This window comes from Pipistrellus hanaki, assembly GCF_964339955.1.
Source record: "Pipistrellus hanaki genome assembly, chromosome: 21".
NCBI lineage: Eukaryota > Metazoa > Chordata > Mammalia > Chiroptera > Vespertilionidae > Pipistrellus > Pipistrellus hanaki.
The window spans coordinates 8,344,657-8,360,643 of NC_140523.1; the positions used below are offsets into that span (position 1 = coordinate 8,344,657).

At 63.4% G+C, this 15,987-nt stretch overlaps 1 protein-coding gene across 2 annotated transcripts in view; it reads left to right on the plus strand.

Annotated features, from left to right (window-relative positions):
- Positions 1-15,987, plus strand: part of TMEM266 (transmembrane protein 266) — a 44,185-nt gene that overhangs the window by 12,241 nt on the left and 15,957 nt on the right. Inside the window, exons 2-4 of one of the 2 annotated variants that reach the window (XM_084869214.1) lie at positions 5,874-6,003; positions 7,063-7,248; positions 14,512-14,666. In XM_084869214.1, the coding sequence (XP_084725340.1) occupies positions 5,990-6,003; positions 7,063-7,248; positions 14,512-14,666 (355 nt within the window). In that variant the 5' untranslated portion in view covers positions 5,874-5,989. The remainder of the gene's footprint in view (positions 1-5,873; positions 6,004-7,062; positions 7,249-14,511; positions 14,667-15,987) is intronic. The other variant, XM_084869215.1, reaches the window with a different exon arrangement.

Consider the following 15,987-nt stretch of genomic DNA (forward strand, 5'->3'; position numbering starts at 1 on the left):
TCCTGGGCTCTCGGCAGTCCTCGGCTGGTGGCGGCGTCTGCCTCCACGCGGCCTCTCCCTGCGGCCTCAGGAGGACGCTGTCACGGGGCGCGGGGCCCACCCCAGTCCAGGATGACCTCGTCTAACCGATTACAGAGTCTGTTTCTCAGGAAAGCCCCGTCCTGAGGTTCTGTGACGTGGGGTCGCCCTCCTCAGCCACTGCGCCTCCTGAAATGGAGAAAGCGCTGGGCGGCCGAGCCCGAGGCAGTGAGTCAGCCCAGCACCGATCGCGGGGCCGGGTGTGAGTGCCAGAGGCCTTGGTTAACGTCCAGGGACACAACCCGGGGCAGCAGGGATCGCAGTGGGGTCTCCTGGTCCCGTCCAAAGGCACCGTTCCAACAGCACCGCCCACCCGCCACGGATCGCCCACCTCCTCTGGCTGAGATCGCCCTGCGATGGGCCACCAAGCCCTCTGTCCCTGCGGCGTGGCCACCTGGCCCCTGGCCCCGGCCCTTCCAGCATATGGCTCCCACGGACACCGGGATGGTTCCGGAGCCCCTTTCTCCGGCTCCTTCCCCAGGCTGCTCCTCACCCCCCCTCCCGGCAGCCCCCCAGCCCCAGCGGAGCCGCCGCCCGTGGGGACACAGCACTCCCGGCGCCGTCTTCAGTGGTGAACCGTGACGCACGCCTGTGTGGTTTCCTTCTGTCCTCCCTTCTCCATCAGAGGACAGGCGTGTCCTGGGCCCCCGAGCTCCCTCCTGGCCCGCTCACTCACACCCCGTTCCTCTTCTGCAGAGGAAGCCCCCCCCCCCCCACGGGGGCAGAACGGCCATCTCCCCCGCAGCCGCTCCGGGGCCGGGCTGTGCGGGCGGGAGGGAGCCGTTGCTGGGCGCCTGGTGGTGGTGTCAGATGGACGGGTCCCGGTCCAGGCCCGCTGCTCACTGACCGTGTGCTCTGCCTCCCGAGCCCTGCTCTGTGAACTGTAACAGCTCCGTAAATCGGGCCTAAAACGTACACTTGGAAGTTATCGTAAAAACTCAGTGAGAATTCCTGCACCAGCCCATCCGCCGTGCTATGGGCAGAACCCACGGCACACGGATAGCACGTGCCGGTCCATGGCACCGTGTAGATTCGGGAAAATGGGCCCTAAAACACGTGGCCATCACCACGCCTTTCCCTCCAGGTGGTGTGCGCTCTCCTCACGTACCTGCTCTTCCTCCACCTCAGTGCTGGCCACCTGCACTCTGGCCCTCCCTGCTGTGTCAGAACTCACACGGTCCGCCTCCTCATCTCTGTTGGCTCAGCAAACTCGAGGTGTGCCTCCCTCAGCCCCGCAGCCCTCCCTCAGCCCCGCAGCCCTCCCTCAGCCCCTCAGCCCTCCCTCAGCCCCTCAGCCCTCCCTCAGCCCCTCATTCCTCCCTCAGCCCCGCATTCCTCCCTCAGCCCCTCAGCCCTCCCTCAGCCCCTCATTCCTCCCTCAGCCCCTCAGCCCTCCCTCAGCCCCTCATTCCTCCCTCAGCCCCGCATTCCTCCCTCAGCCCCTCATTCCTCCCTCAGCCCCTCATTCCTCCCTCAGCCCCGCATTCCTCCCTCAGCCCCGCATTCCTCCCTCAGCCCCGCAGCCCTCCCTCAGCCCCTCAGCCCTCCCTCAGCTCTGCAGCTTCTCCCTCAGCCCCTCAGCCCTCCCTCAGCCCCCAGCCCTCCCTCAGCCCCCAGCCCTCCCTCAGCCCCCAGCCCTCCCTCAGCTCTGCAGCTTCTCCCTCAGCCCCTCAGCCCTCCCTCAGCCCCCAGCCCTCCCTCAGCCCCCAGCCCTCCCTCAGCCCCCAGCCCTCCCTCAGCCCCGCAGCCCTCCCTCAGCCCCCAGCCCTCCCTCAGCCCCGCAGCCCTCCCTCAGCCCTCAGCCCTCCCTCAGCCCCTCAGCCCTCCCTCAGCTCTGCAGCTTCTCCCTCAGCCCCTCAGCCCTCCCTCAGCCCCCAGCCCTCCCTCAGCCCCCAGCCCTCCCTCAGCCCCCAGCCCTCCCTCAGCCCCGCAGCCCTCCCTCAGCCCCCAGCCCTCCCTCAGCCCCTCAGCCCTCCCTCAGCTCTGCAGCTTCTCCCTCAGCCCCTCAGCCCTCCCTCAGCCCCCAGCCCTCCCTCAGCCCCCAGCCCTCCCTCAGCCCCGCAGCCCTCCCTCAGCCCCCAGCCCTCCCTCAGCCCCTCAGCCCTCCCTCAGCCCTCAGCCCTCCCTCAGCCCCTCAGCCCTCCCTCAGCTCTGCAGCTTCTCCCTCAGCCCCTCAGCCCTCCCTCAGCCAGGCAGCCCCTCCTTCAGCCCTGCAGCCCTCCCTCAGCCCCTCAGCCCTCCCTCAGCCGCATACTTTGCAGACACGTCTGAGACCCATCAGGCCAGCAGAGGGCTTCTGTGCACGTCCGTGCGTTGGGCACCGTGACAGGATGGCAGAGAGGACACTGCCCGCTCTGCTCCTCCTCTCAAGCAAGATGGTGACTAACGCTCTGCAGGAGCTGGTCTGGCCGGGTCCGGCAGGCCCTCCCTGGGCCCTCGCCTCTGGCCCCAGCCACCAGCCTCCTCTCACTGTCTAGTCCAGGTCCCCCCTCACGGAGGGAGCACAGCTCCCCTAGTGGCCGCCTCTGGCAGTGTCCTCAGGGCAGCTCCTCTCCCATCCTGCTGATGCTGAGCCTGTTTGGGTCTCTAACCCCACGTAGGGGGGTAACGACTTGACCGTCTTTCCGCTCTGCCTGCGCTCTCTGGCCCAGGGACTGAGCTCTCACTCCTAGCTCTGTGCGCAGCCCCTCACCGGGTCAGGTGGAGAGAAGCAACCGCGTGTCTCCTGCGTGGGGCGGGCGGCGAGGGTAACGGAGTCACGCCGTGTGCGAAGAGGCACGGAGCCCAGCAGCTAGGTCACAGGGCGGGGGCGGGTGTGAAGTCACCAGCCAGCACCTCCAGAAACGGCAGCAGGTTTGCTGTGCACATGGGGGCTGTGGCCAGGGACGGGCTTCTGGGAAGCTGAGACTGAACCAGTGTTTGCCAGTGAGCCAGGCGGGTGTGACGGGTGGGGAGTGAGGGAGGTGGTGTGACGGGTGGGGGAGCGTGTGGCCGGGCTGGCAGCTGGTCCTGGAGGCCTGCCACTTGCTGTGGAGGAGAGCGAGTCTGGAGAGCCAGCATGGGCTGCCTCTTTAAGAAGACTTCGGTAGCAGCCGGAGCGCCTCTGAGACGCTGAGGCAGTTTCTTAGGAGATCCTGCTCCCAGTTCCTGAGCATGTACACTGAGCATATACACATCGCGTGTAAAAGGACTTTCCCAGACGTTCCGTCAGAGCCACAGCCGGGAGCCATCAGCTGTCCATCACCAGGTGCAGCGCCTACAGATGGTGGGGTTTCGGTGGGATCGGTGCCCTGGCCGTGCAGACGCCCGGGTGGACTCACAGACAGGGTGCACAGAGCCACGCCGTGTGATCCCACCGACATGCCGTCTGAGAGCACCACGCTGACCTCCAGGAACAGAGGCCGGGCCAGCGCGGGAGCCGGGCTCCGACCCTTTCCTCACGGACCCCGAGGAGGAGAGGGAGGCCGGGAAGAGGGGCAGAGGCCCCAGATGGCAACAGAAACGGGAGAAAGACGTTTGTGGGAACACTTGAGGGTTTTTTTGTTTTTGTTTTTTAAATTTAATAAATCTTTATTGTTCAAATTATTACAATTGTTCTTCCTCCCCCCCCCATTGCTCCCCTCTACCAGTTTCCTACTCCATCCTCTGCCCTTACCCCCCCCCACTGACCTCATCCATAGGTGTACGATTTTTGTTCAGTCTCTTCCCGCACCCCCACACCCCTTTTCCTCTGAAAATTGTCACTCCACTCCCTTTCTATGCCCCTGATTCTATTATGTTCACCAGCTTATTCTGTTCATCAGATTTTTAATTCACTTGATTTTTAGGCTCACTTGTTGATAGATATGTATTTTTTGTTCATAATTTTTATCTTTATCTTTTTCTTCTTCCTCTTCTTAAAGAATGTCTTTCAGCAGCTAAAATGTGGAGACAAAGAGGCAGGCCACAAATGAAGGAAATGTGAGGAAATTCTAGTTTGGTGGTGCTGAACTCCTTTAGCCTTTTCTTATCTGTGAAGCTCTTTGTCTCACCTTCAATTCTAAATAATATCTTTGCTGGGTAGAGTAATCTTGGTTGTAGGTTCTTGGCTATTCATTACTTTGAATATTTCTTGTCACTCCCATCTGGCCTGCATCGTATCTGTTGAGAAATCAGCTGACAGTTGTATGGGTGCTCCCTTGTAGGTAATTAACTGTTTTACTCTTGCTGCTTTTAATATTCTCTCTTTGTCTTTTGACCTTGGCATTTTAATTATGATGTATGTTGGTGTGATCCTCTTTGGATTCCTTTTGTTTGGGGTTCTGTGCACTTCCTGGACTTGTAAGTCTATTTCTTTCACCAGGTGGGGAAAGTTTTCAGTCATTTTTTCTTCAAATTGGTTTTCAGTATCTTGCTCTCTCTCTTCTTCTGGTACCCCCATAATTCTGATGTGGGTACCCTTGAAGTTGTCCCAGAGGCTCTTATACTATCTTCAACTTTTTGGATTCTTTTTTCTTTTTGTTTTTCTGGGAGATTATTTTTCGCTTCTTTGTATTCCAAATCTTTCTTTGACTTGATTCTTCGATCCTCTAGAATCTTTGACTTGATTCTTGCAATCCTGTAGTCTGCTTTTTGGTCTCTGTATAATATTTTTTATTTCAGTCAGTGTATGCTTAATTTCTAGTTGGACCTTTTTCATATCCTCGAGGGTCTTGTTAAATTTATCGGCCTTTTGTAGGAAATTCTTGAAAAACCTTATAACTGTGGTTTTGAACTCTATATCCTGTCTTTTGTTTTCCTCCATTTCCTTCATTTGTGACCTGCATTTTTGTCTCTGCATTTTAGCTGCTTCCCTGGGTTGATGGAGTGGTTTTGTGTGCTAGGTGTCCTAGTAGGGCCCAGTGGCTCAGCCTCCCCAGTTACCTGAGGTGGACCCTCTTGGTGCAGCCCTTTGTGGCTGTATGTACAGTATTGTTGTAGTTAAGCCTTGATTGTTGTTGGTGTCACTGTGGGGAGCTGACCTCCAGGCAAATGGGCTGTGAGATCAGCAGTGTCTCTGCTGGGAGGGCTTCTGTGTTCAGCTTGGATGGGGCGGAGTCTCAGAGTGGAGCAGACAGCCTTGGTTTCCCGTCAGCCCCGCCCTACGAGGGCCCTGTGTCTCAGTGTCCTGTGGCAATGGCTGGATTTCAGTGCAGTCGGGAGGTTTTGTTTTCCTCCCGAACAAGAAAGCTATCTGCACACTTGCTGCCCGCCCTCTCCGCGCCACGAGTAAGCCAGCCGCGTATTCAGCCGCCCACCCTTTCTGCGCACACGGGTCTCCACACCTCCACAGCTCCTCTGCGTCTGTGCCCTTTTCTCTTTCCTTCTAGTTGTAGAATTTCCACTCATCCAGCTTTCCGGTGGTTCTGATGTCTGCTCTGCCTTTCAGTTGCAGTTTTGAAATTGTTGTGCGAGGCAGCGGTACAGTTGCTTACCTATGCCGCCATCTTGGTTTCTCTATCACTTGAGGTTTTCGAGACAAGCCTTATCATTGATTCCTGCAGCTGAAACCTAACATTACCCGGGTTTCCTGAACACGGGTGGTGGGGAGAGCTGTGGCTCAGATGTCGGAGCGCCTGGGCCCGTGCTCCTGGCTCTTCTCCCGCGGCGTGTGACAGGAAGCTGCTGTCACTCAAACCTGTGGCTGCATCTCGCAGCCAGCGGGATCTCCCGCATGTTGTCCCCAGAGGACAGGGCTAGGAGCCTGTCCAGCTCTCCGGTGAGGAGCTTCGGTTTTCAGATGGCGCGCGTAACACTCTCCGATGGTCTGCTTGCAGGGTGCCGCGCTGTGGGCCTGGGAGAAGGCACGCCGGGAAATGCTGGCCACAGGCGTCCAAGCAGCCGAGCCCCGCTAGACCCCCAGGAGCCCGAGGCTCTGGCTGCGCCTCTCACCATGAGCAACCCACAGTAAGTCCCCCGGAGCCGCGCCCGGCCAGCTGCATTACCGACATCGTTGTTTATTTTTATTTTTATTGCGTTGAGAGAAAGCGAGAGAGACATCCATGATGAGAGGGAATCACGGATCAGCTGCCTCCTGCACATCCCACACCAGGGATGGAGCCCCCAACCTGGGCATGTGTCCTGACTGGGAATCGAACCTGGACCTCCTGGTTCATAGGTCACCGCTCAACCCCTGAGCCACGCCAGCCAAGCAGAGCCAGATATTATTAGTCTCAGAACCTGTCACCCAGGAATACCCCACTGGTCAGAAAGCTCTGTGTGTTTGGTTCATAACCCGTAGTTTCCTTGAGATCAGCAGAGAAAAACTTCAACCCAGAACCTGCTTTTTTTAAAAGTGATTTTTAACTGCTGTGATTTAAAAAAAATATATATATATTTTATTGATTTTTTACAGAGAGGAAGAGAGAGGGATAGACAGAAACATCGATGCTAGAGAAACATCCATCAGCTGCCTCTTGCACACCCCCTAGTGGGGATGTGCCCGCAGCCAAGGTCCATGCCCTTGACCGGAATCGAACCCGGGATCTTTTAGTCCGCAGGCCGACGCTCTATCCACTGAGCCACACTGGTTTCGGCCAGAACCTACTTTTTAAAAAACACCATAAACACCCACCCCGTTGTTTTGTTTATTGAGACACGAGAGGCCTTGCGCCTGGGTCTGTGCCGTCTGAGGGCCTTGAGTCATTTCCTAAAAGCCTCACTCGCGGTGAGGAGCGGGTGCCTGTGCCTGCCAGGGAGCCACGGCACAGGACAGACCCACAGACAGGAGGCAGGTGGGCCACCTGCCTGGTGGACCGGGCGCTCAGGCAGCGCCCCCTGCGGTGCTCCATGGAGCCCGCCCTCCCCTCACTCGCCTGGACGGTGGAGCCGGCGGTTCGGCTCTGGAGCTCCCGTGACCGCCCTGAGCGCCGTGGTCGGCTCAGTGGTGGGAACCGCGGCCTGACGCAGAGCTCCGCGGCCTCGGGTGGCCGGGGCCTGGCTGAGGGCTCTGTCGTCCTCCCGCAGGCCGGCCGCCGGAGGACTGCCCGAGGTGGAGATCATCTCCCAGCCGGGGGACGAGGACGCCAGGAGCGCGGCCGCGGGGCCGCTGGCCGGCTTTGCCTACCGGGACTTGCCCCTGGCCCCGGGCGACCTCTCCACGGCGGGCTCGCAGCTCCTGTCAAACCTGGACGAGGATTACCAAAGAGAAGGGTAGGTCTGGGCCGGCCGGGGCATCGCTCTGGAGGCACGTGGCCGAGGCGCTGAGGGGCGGGGCCACGCAGCGTCCGAGTCACAGCGTCTGCGTCTGCGTAAGGCTGACGTTCTCCCTCAGCCCCGACCGACCGTGCTGCGCGCTGGGGATCGGCCGCAGGGAGCGGGGCCGCCCCAGGTCACAGCCCCCGAGGAGAGGCTTGGACCGCACAGCGCTGGCCGGCCGCCTCTGCTTTGGGTCTAGAGATGCAGGTTGCTGGCTGTTTAGGAGCTGTGAAAAGTATTGGTTAGAATTACATGTTTACAGCTTGGAGCCCCTCTGTTTGTTTTCCAAACAAAAAGTGTTTTTCGGAGAGAAAATTGCCCAACAGTTGGGAAACCATGCACCTTTTTTAAAAGCGCCACCCAGTGGCTTTCTCTGGAAACCCAGTTCCTCTGAGCGCTGTGCGCTGGTTCGGCTGGACAGGGACCCCGGGAAAGGGCCGGGCAGGCAGGAGCGAGCGAGGGCGTGCTGCTCTCTGGTGGTCAGCAGCGGTAGTGCAGCCTCAAGCCTCTAGGGCAGTGTTTTCAACCATTTTGGGGCAAAGGCACACTTGTTTCATGAAAAAAATCACGAGGCACACCACCATTAGAAAATGTTAAAAAATTTAACTCTGTGCCTATATTGACTATATATAAAGTAATTCTCTTGAATAGGAATCAAACACAAAGAAAGTATTTCATAATTACTTTATTATGAAATATTAAGTAAACAAAATAGTGAAAAATTATAAAATTCTTGTCTTGTCTGCACCTACGGCACACCAAGCAACATCTCGCGGCACACTAGTGTGCCGCGGAACAGCGGTTGAAAAACGCTGCTCTAGGGTCCAAGCATCTCCAACTGGAAAGGCCTTGAAGGATGCTGGTTGGGCAAGGGGCAGGGCTGCAGCCTGCGGGCATCCGGGCGGGGGTGGGGGGGTAGAGGGGGGCGCACCCAGCGGGCGGGAGGAGGGAATGTGAACCAGGACCGCCAGCGCTCTGTTCCCAGCTGTAGTTTGGCAAATTGACACCGTCATTGCATTTGCTTCCGAACTGGCCTCTGCAGAGGTTCTCCCACCGGGGAGATTATGGTGAGGGGGGCGGGGAAAGGCTGGGTCCCCATCGAGGGCTCTCCGGTGGGGATGGGGGGGTCCCAGGGAAAGATCACTGGGACAGGCAGCAGTTTCCCAGCTGTGTCCTCAGGGGGCCGTGTCCACCGATGGGTGGGCACAGGGCAGGGGCCGTTGGCAGCGCAGCGGGTCCTGACCTGAGTGGTGGCGGCCTGTGCTTAGCTGTCTGGGCCGGGGCTGGACTACAGCGTGAGGCGGAGATGGTGCCTCTCGGGAGGAAGGCCGGGGTGCACAGCGCCTGGCGGGGCCGTGTGAGGGGGAAGCCACCCGAGGCAGAGTCCCAGCAGCTGCATGTCCGTGGGAGGGACCTGGGCTTTCGCTGGCCCCCTGAGCCTGCTTGTCGCTCCTGCTCGGCTCACGGCTGCCTCCGCGGTGGGGTCGGAGGGGAAGGGTGTGTGTCCTGCGGGCTCCGCGGGCTCCTTGGCAGCCAGAGGGCTTCCCGGAGCAGGAAGAGCAGGCAGGACGGAGCCAGGGAGGAAGCGAGGCAGAAGCACGCTGCGGGCGGGAGCCAGGCCTCTTGGCTCCGGCTGCTCCTCCCGGCGTGTCCCCACATTGCACCTGCCTCCCCGATGCAGAACACAGAGCATGTGTCTGCGCGGTTCCAAAAGCTTCAGTGCACACCTTGTCAGACACGCTTCCTGCTGCGTCTCTCCTGCAGGAAACGAGGGGCCCCACCCTTCCCTTCTCTTCGGGGTTTCAGAGTTTCCGAACCTGAGAACGTGGGCGCTGGAGCACAGCTCAGAGCGCACCTGGTCCCCATGTGCGGACGGACGCGGAGTCGGTGCGGGAGGAGCGCCCCCAGGCTGCATGAGACAGGCCCCGCAGAGCCCGCCGCTCCTGATGCGGCCACGCCTGGCTTCCTTTGTCACACGTGGGGACCGCAGTTCGCGTGCCCCCTCCGTCCCCCGGACCCATGACGGTGCCGCGCTGGCAGGTGGGTGGGGCGGCGGGGTCAGGCCCCGTGGCTGTGCCTGTCCTTCCCACACCGCCCTGGTGCGGGGCCAGGCCGCGGGCTCCGGCTGCCTTGACAAGAGACCACAGACCCCGCGGCTCAAACACAGACACATGTTTCCTGCCAGCTCGGGCTGGAGGCGAGAGCCAGGCACGCGTGTGGTGGTGGTGAGGCTCCGGCCGTGGCTGCACACGTGGTCCAGAGACTCCCGCCCCAGGTCTTCCTCTGCCAACAGCACACTCGTCCCTCAGGGCCACTCAGCTCATCTGACCCTACGTCCCTCCCAGGGCCCCCGCCAGAGCCGCCATCCAGTGCTGGGGCGTCAGCGTGTGCATATTCGGGGGGGGGGGTGCGGGGAGGGGGCACAAGCATTCAGCCCAGAACCGCGCCCCCGGGCTCCGTGTGCAGCCTCTCACGCTTCTTGGTGTCACTGACAGCCCTCGGCGGTCCTGGCTCACATTCCCTCCTGTCCCCTCCAGGTCCACTGGAGCCCCCGTTGCCCCCACAGACAACCACAGATACGTGGTTCTTCAGCATAATGAACCCCTCATCCTCACCTTCTCCCAGGGACGGTGTACCCCGGCCACCACGGGGTGGCAGCAGAGCCCCTCTGAGCGCCGCCTGGAGGAGGGAGGGCGGGAGAGCAATGTAAACGTGAGGCCAGGCCCCCCAGGGACAGGGAGCTGGATTAGGGGGCTCTGGAGTCCCCAGTCGTCTTTGGAGGCGCCTTGGGTCTGGACTTGGCTAAACAGGAAAGGGGAGCGTGGCCAACCCCGGATTTGCCAAACTGCAGCTGAGAACAGAGAGAGCTGGACAGAGAAGCCTGAAAACTAGCCACTGGCTCCCTCCCCCACACCCACCCTGTTAGGAAACTGCCTCCTCCAGGCAGCCCTCTGGGCAGCCCTGCAGGCACAGGGAGCCTGGGGGGGCTCTTCAGCGATGTGTGGGCAATGCCCAGGACCCCCCCACGGGGCATGTCAGCCACTGTGCCCCCAGAGGGGCTTGGGGGCTCGCCCCCCAAGTGGGGTGGCAGCTCCTACCTCCTGGCCTGAGGATGCAAGAAATGTGGATTCTGGGACAAGCGAATTTCAGACCTGACCCACCCCCCCTCCTTCCGGTGCAGGGCTGACACTGGGTGGAACTTGGTTTCCCCAGTCCCCCCCCCCCCCCCCCCGAGGCTGGGAGGCCCCACACCAGCCTGTGGGTTCCCGGCAGGCATGTGTGCTGGACTCCTGGGCTTGTGTGCTGCTGGGCCTCCTCCTGGGGGGCCGGGGAGAGGGTGCTGGGCCTCCTCCTGGGGGGCACGGGGAGAGGGTGCTGGGCCTCCTCCTGGGGGGGGGCAGGGGAGAGGGTGCTGCTGGGCCTCCTCCTGGGGGGGGGCAGGGGAGAGGGTGCTGGGCCTCCTCCTGGGGGGCAGGGGAGAGGGTGCTGCTAGGCCTCCTCCTGGGGGGGGCAGGGGAGAGGGTGCTGGGCCTCCTCCTGGGGGGGCAGGGGAGAGGGTGCTGGGCCTCCTCCTGGGGGGGCACGGGGAGAGGGTGCTGGGCCTCCTCCTGGGGGGCACAGGGAAAGGGTGCTGCTGGGCGGGGCACGGGGAGAGGGTGCTGCGCAGGACGGGGCTGTGGTCACGTTCTCCCGGAGGCTGAGGCAGCAGCCGCCCGTGCGGATACACAGCCCGGGCCCCGCGGGGAACTTGTCTGCATATGGGCGCTCCTTCCCGCTCCTGCCCATCCCTTTATTCCTGTGCTTTTCCCGAGTGGGCTCCCGGCACAGTCAGAACCCACCCGCACGGCCCAGGCTCCCTGAGGGAAGGCCGCCACCCTCGGCGCTCAGCACCCACCGGGCGGGGTTAGGGGCGTGTGGTAGCAGCTGACCGCAGGCGGCGGAGTGAAGGCCCACACCCCCACACGGAGACAGTGCCCCCTTCCCGAGGCCCCTGCGCCCAGTCCCGCGTGGACGGAGGCGGCGGCTGCTTGGGTTCGCGCTATTTAATGTTCCAGAACCACAGCCCCGCACAGGGCGGCTCCCGGGGGGCAGGCAGCAGCTCGGGCTGCGCTCGGAGACACCGGTGCCCCAGACGGGAGGCGGGGAGCAGAGAGGAAGCCGGGCTGTCCCCGGGGGCTTGTCCGCAGAGGAGGCAGCTGCAGAGGAGCCGTCTTTGGGAGACTGGGTGAGGCGGCGTGTGAAGTGCTGGGCGCAGCTCCAGGCTGTCCGAAGTGCTGACGGCGTCTGTCCCGCCCAGACGTGAGGTTCCTGTCAGCGCCGCGGCCGCCCCGGAGCGTTCAGCCCTGTGGACAAACAGCAGAGGCAGGGAGCGGGCCTCGGGTGCTGTGCCGTCCAGGCCCGTCGGCGTCACAGAGGCGGAGCCTCTTGGGGACGTGGGGTCTCGGGCTCCCGTCCCCGCTGTCTCAGCAGACCACACGCCCCTGGAGCGCCCGCACGGGGCTGTGAGGGGTGCCTTCGGGCGGGGGGGGGGGGAGGTGCAGGGCTGTAGTTGGCATCCCCGGGGAGAGCTTTGCAACCAGAAGGTTCTGGCCTCTGGCCCAGCCGTGCCGCCAGTGCCAGGAGGAGGCCAGCCGGTGCCCTGAGCTCATTCCATGCTGCGGCCAGGCGGCTCCGACTTCCTGGACCCTCCCTCGCTCCCTTCTTTGGGGACTTGAGGGGCGAGCCTCTCGGCGCGGGGCTGACAGGGCTGGCAGCCGGGCAGGGGCTGTGCTGTGGCCCTCTGGCCCCCGGCTTGTGAGCACTGGCTGGGACGACTTAGGGTCTCCACAGCGCCCCCTAGTGCTGCACCCTCCTCTTCGCTGGCCTGGCAGCACGCAGCTCTTTGGCGGAGCCCAGACCCCATAGGAGCCGCCCTGTGACAGGCACCAGGCCTGCCCCCCCTCGGAAAGGGCTGTTCGGTGCCCCATGTGGGGACTGCCTGACGGAGCAGGGACCTGGAGCCGCCCCTTCAGGGCCCCCGCGGCCTTGCCTCCGTGAAGGAGCCAAGTTCATGTAATGCTCTGGAGCGGCCCTCCAGCGTTTACCGGGACTCCTTCGTACACAGAGCAGAGGCGGCACGGCCGGTGCCCGCCAGCCAGGATCTCTGCGGCTCCGGAGCCACTGGTGGGACCACACATGGAACACAGCCCCCTGCGGGCCTGCCATCTGCTCCTCGGCAGCCCCGCTGGCCGCCTGGCTGCCCTCCTGCTCCCGGAGCTGGAGCTGGGCGCTCCTGCCCTCTGGTGGCCGCCCGGGGCAGCGCCGCCCGAGCACCGGCGCTGGTGGGATGGGCTGATGCTGAGGAGGTGGAAAGACAGACAGAATCTTCAGGAGCGGAAGCCCGCGCAGGCCCCGGTGTGGGCTCCATCCCCAGTGCGGGCGGGCGGGCGGACCCATCACTCTCCCGTCATGGATGCTCCCCCCGCCCTCCTCTCCCTCCCTCTCGGAAATCAGCCACAACAGGAGAAGTGCAGTCAGCCTGGCCGTGGCTCGGCGGAGCATCGTCCCGCACACCGAGCACGTTTGTCTCTCACGCTGGCTCTTCCCCCTCTCCCTCCCTCCCTCCCTCTCTGAAAAGGGAAACGCCAAATAAGAAACAGGTTCCCCCTGAGGATAAAGAAAAACCGCAGTCGGCGCCGATGTCCCTTTCGCCCAGGAGGCTCCGTGAGTTGTCATTTAGTCACTTGGACGTTTTGAAATGAGACTCATCCTCCTTTTCTGCTAAAACCCCGTCTCCTCGGAATGTCAGACTCTTCCGAGCGTCAGAGGACGCTTTATTAGCAGCCTGAGCAGCCGGACGTCTGCTCCTTCCGCTCGGCTCTGAGCCGAGCCTCGGGGTCCTGCCCCCCAAGGGGCTTTAGCCGAGGAAGCCCTGGCCCCGGACTCACGGCCTGGCTGCTCAGCGCGATGCCAGCCGAGGGACCCTCAAAGCTGTGACCGGAGAGCAGGGGTCTTCAAACTACGGCCCGCGGGCCACATGCGGCCCGCAGAGGAGTCTGATCCGGCCCGCCAGGTTCTTTGGGCAGTGAGCGCAGCCCAGGTGTTACAGTAGGAATTAGTAGTTCATATAGTCCGGCCCTCCAGCTCTCTGAGGGACCGTGATCTGGCCCCCACTTTAAAAAAAGTTTGAGGACCCCTGCCGGAGAGGGTGCTGGGCTCACACTCGGGGGCATGGGCCTGGGGTTAGCGGGGGTGGAGCTGGAGTTCCCTCCTTTGAGGCTGCCGGGCCTGTGGCCGAGGGAGGCGCTGACAGGAGCCGAGGGAGGGACGTGTGAGCTGGGGACGGGGTGAGAGCTGTGAAGGGTGGAAATAGGGCCGGGAAGGCGCAGGCATGGCCCTTGTGGAGCAGGAGGGGGAGGGGTGAGAGGATGGATCAGCAGAGCCGTCACTGAGTGACAGCCACCTTCTCAACGTTCAAGGGTCTGCCGGGCACAGAAGCAGCGCGGCTGACAGCACCTCGGGGGGCACCTGGCTTCTCGGGGCCTCTGTCCAGGCGGCAGGGCCCCCCTCTGAGCGGGAGGTGGGGCTTCCTGCCTCGTCCTTCCTGCCGCCCGGACAGACACGCCTGGCCCGTCCCCTGGTGGCCGCTCCCCGTGTCCCCGGGTTAGTGCCGCCTTCCTGGGACCCGGCTCCCGAGGGGGGTTGAACCCAGTCTTGGCGCTCCCCCAGAGCCCGGACCGCGCCTCCACGCCCAGAGATTTGGAAAACGCCGGGAAGACGTGGCTGAGCCCTGTGCTGCCGGCTCCTGAGCCGGGAGCTCGGGCCCCTCGGGCTCCGGGCTGCGCTGGGGGCTGGGGGGAAGCCCTGGGACTCGGGCTGGCGCGCTGTCTGCCCCTTTGGACGGAGGGAAGGGGGCCAGTGTGAGGGCCGTCGCAGCCTCCTCATGAGCGCGTGTCGGCTCCAGGTGCTTCTCGACCAGCCACAGCCTCTCAGGGGCCCGTGCCTGGGGCTCGGGAGCGTCCGGAACGGGAGCCGAAGGCAGGGCTCCCCACTCCCTCCGGCCCCTCGTCCCCCCCACAGGCACCCCCTGGCCCCGCATCTTGTTTCTACCGGAGTGGGGCTTTGTAACTGGGCTCCGCAGCCTCCTGATAAGATGGTGTTTCGGGGAGTGGGATGTGGGGGGGTGAGAGCAGGGCCTCCGGGCCCCTCTCAGCGCCTCTCCCCACTCTGTCCCCGCAGGTCCCCCTGGCTGAGGCCGTGCTGCGGGAAGAGAGCGGCCGTGTGGCAGGTATTTTTGCTCAGTGCCAGTCTCAACAGTGTCCTGGTAGCCTGTGTAATATTGGTGGTGATTCTCCTGACCCTGGAACTGCTAATAGATATAAAGCTCCTCCAGTGTGAGTAGCCGGGGGGCCTGTGCCGATACTTGTCCATATTCCCTGCGCGCCCACCAGGGTCCCCGCGCAGCCCCCCGCCGCCGGGCGGACAGGGGCAGCTGCCACCCCGCACCGGTGCCCCCCGCCCCGTGGCCGCTCCCGCGTCCTCCCGCACCCCACGCCCGAGACCGAGGTCAGACATGGGCCCTGCGTGCGCTGTCACTCCATTGGGCTGGCGGCTGCAGTGTCTGCAGCTTAAAGAGGCTCCACATGGGGCGCCTCCCTGTCCCGCCAGCCCCGCCCACGTAAGTGCTTTGCTGTCATCGGCCTCCGGCAGCCCCGAGCGGGCAGGCCGGGCCTCCGTGTGCCCACGAGAAACCATCCCCATCCCACCCTCCTCCGGCCATTGGCCGGTCCCGGTGCTGGAGGCCCCGGCGTGTCTGTGACGTCCTGGCTGCAGGGGGGGCGGGGGGGGGGCTGAGACTCAGCTCTGGCCGAGGGGGTGGCTCACACGTCCCCCAGTTCAGAAAGGGGGTCTTTCAAGGCCAGAGACAGAAGAGAGGAGATTATTCTCCTCCACCTCCCACCCTCTCACCCTCCCCCGCCCCCCTACCTAGCTCCACCCCAGGGTTTCCTTTCCTGCCTGGGCCACACGGGACTGCAGACCCCACCCCAGGGCGGGTCTAGGACAGTTTCTCAGAGGCCTCCAGGCCCTTCCCACCCCACCACCCGCCACCAGAGGGGGGCCGTCAGCTCTCTGGGTTCCCAAGGGGCCGGCAGGGTGTGCACGCGGCCTCTCTGCCGCTAACCACGTGGGCGGCCCTCCCTCCTGCGCCCACCCGCCTGCGTTTTATGAGGTCTGCCTCGGGCCCCCAGCTCCAGCCCCCTGCCCCTAGCCCCCGAGCCCCCAGCCCCAATCCCCAGCCCCAGCCCCTAGCCCCCCAGCCCCAGCCCAGCCCCCAGCCCCCAGCCCCAGCCCCTAGCCCCCCAGCCCCAGCCCAGCCCCCAGCCCCCAGCCCCAGCCCCAGGCCCCAGCAAGCCTCTCTCCTGGGGGCGCTGCCAGGCCCGGAGGCTGCTGGCCTGGCCAGGCTGGATGGGGCTGAGAGAGAAATCTCCAGGAGGGAGGGAGGGGGTCCGAGCAGCCTCCACAAGCACAGCCAGAGCCCTCCGCTCTGATGACGCAGCCGCGGCATAAGGAGGCCCCGTTCCTCGGAGAAGGGTGGGGGAGGAGGGTTTACGATTCCAGAATCAGAGCCTGTGGCCTCGCCCTGCCCTGCCCGCTGCTGCTCACGGGCGGGGCCGCCTCCTGGCTCGACTTTAAGGGTCAGGTGGGCCCCACGCC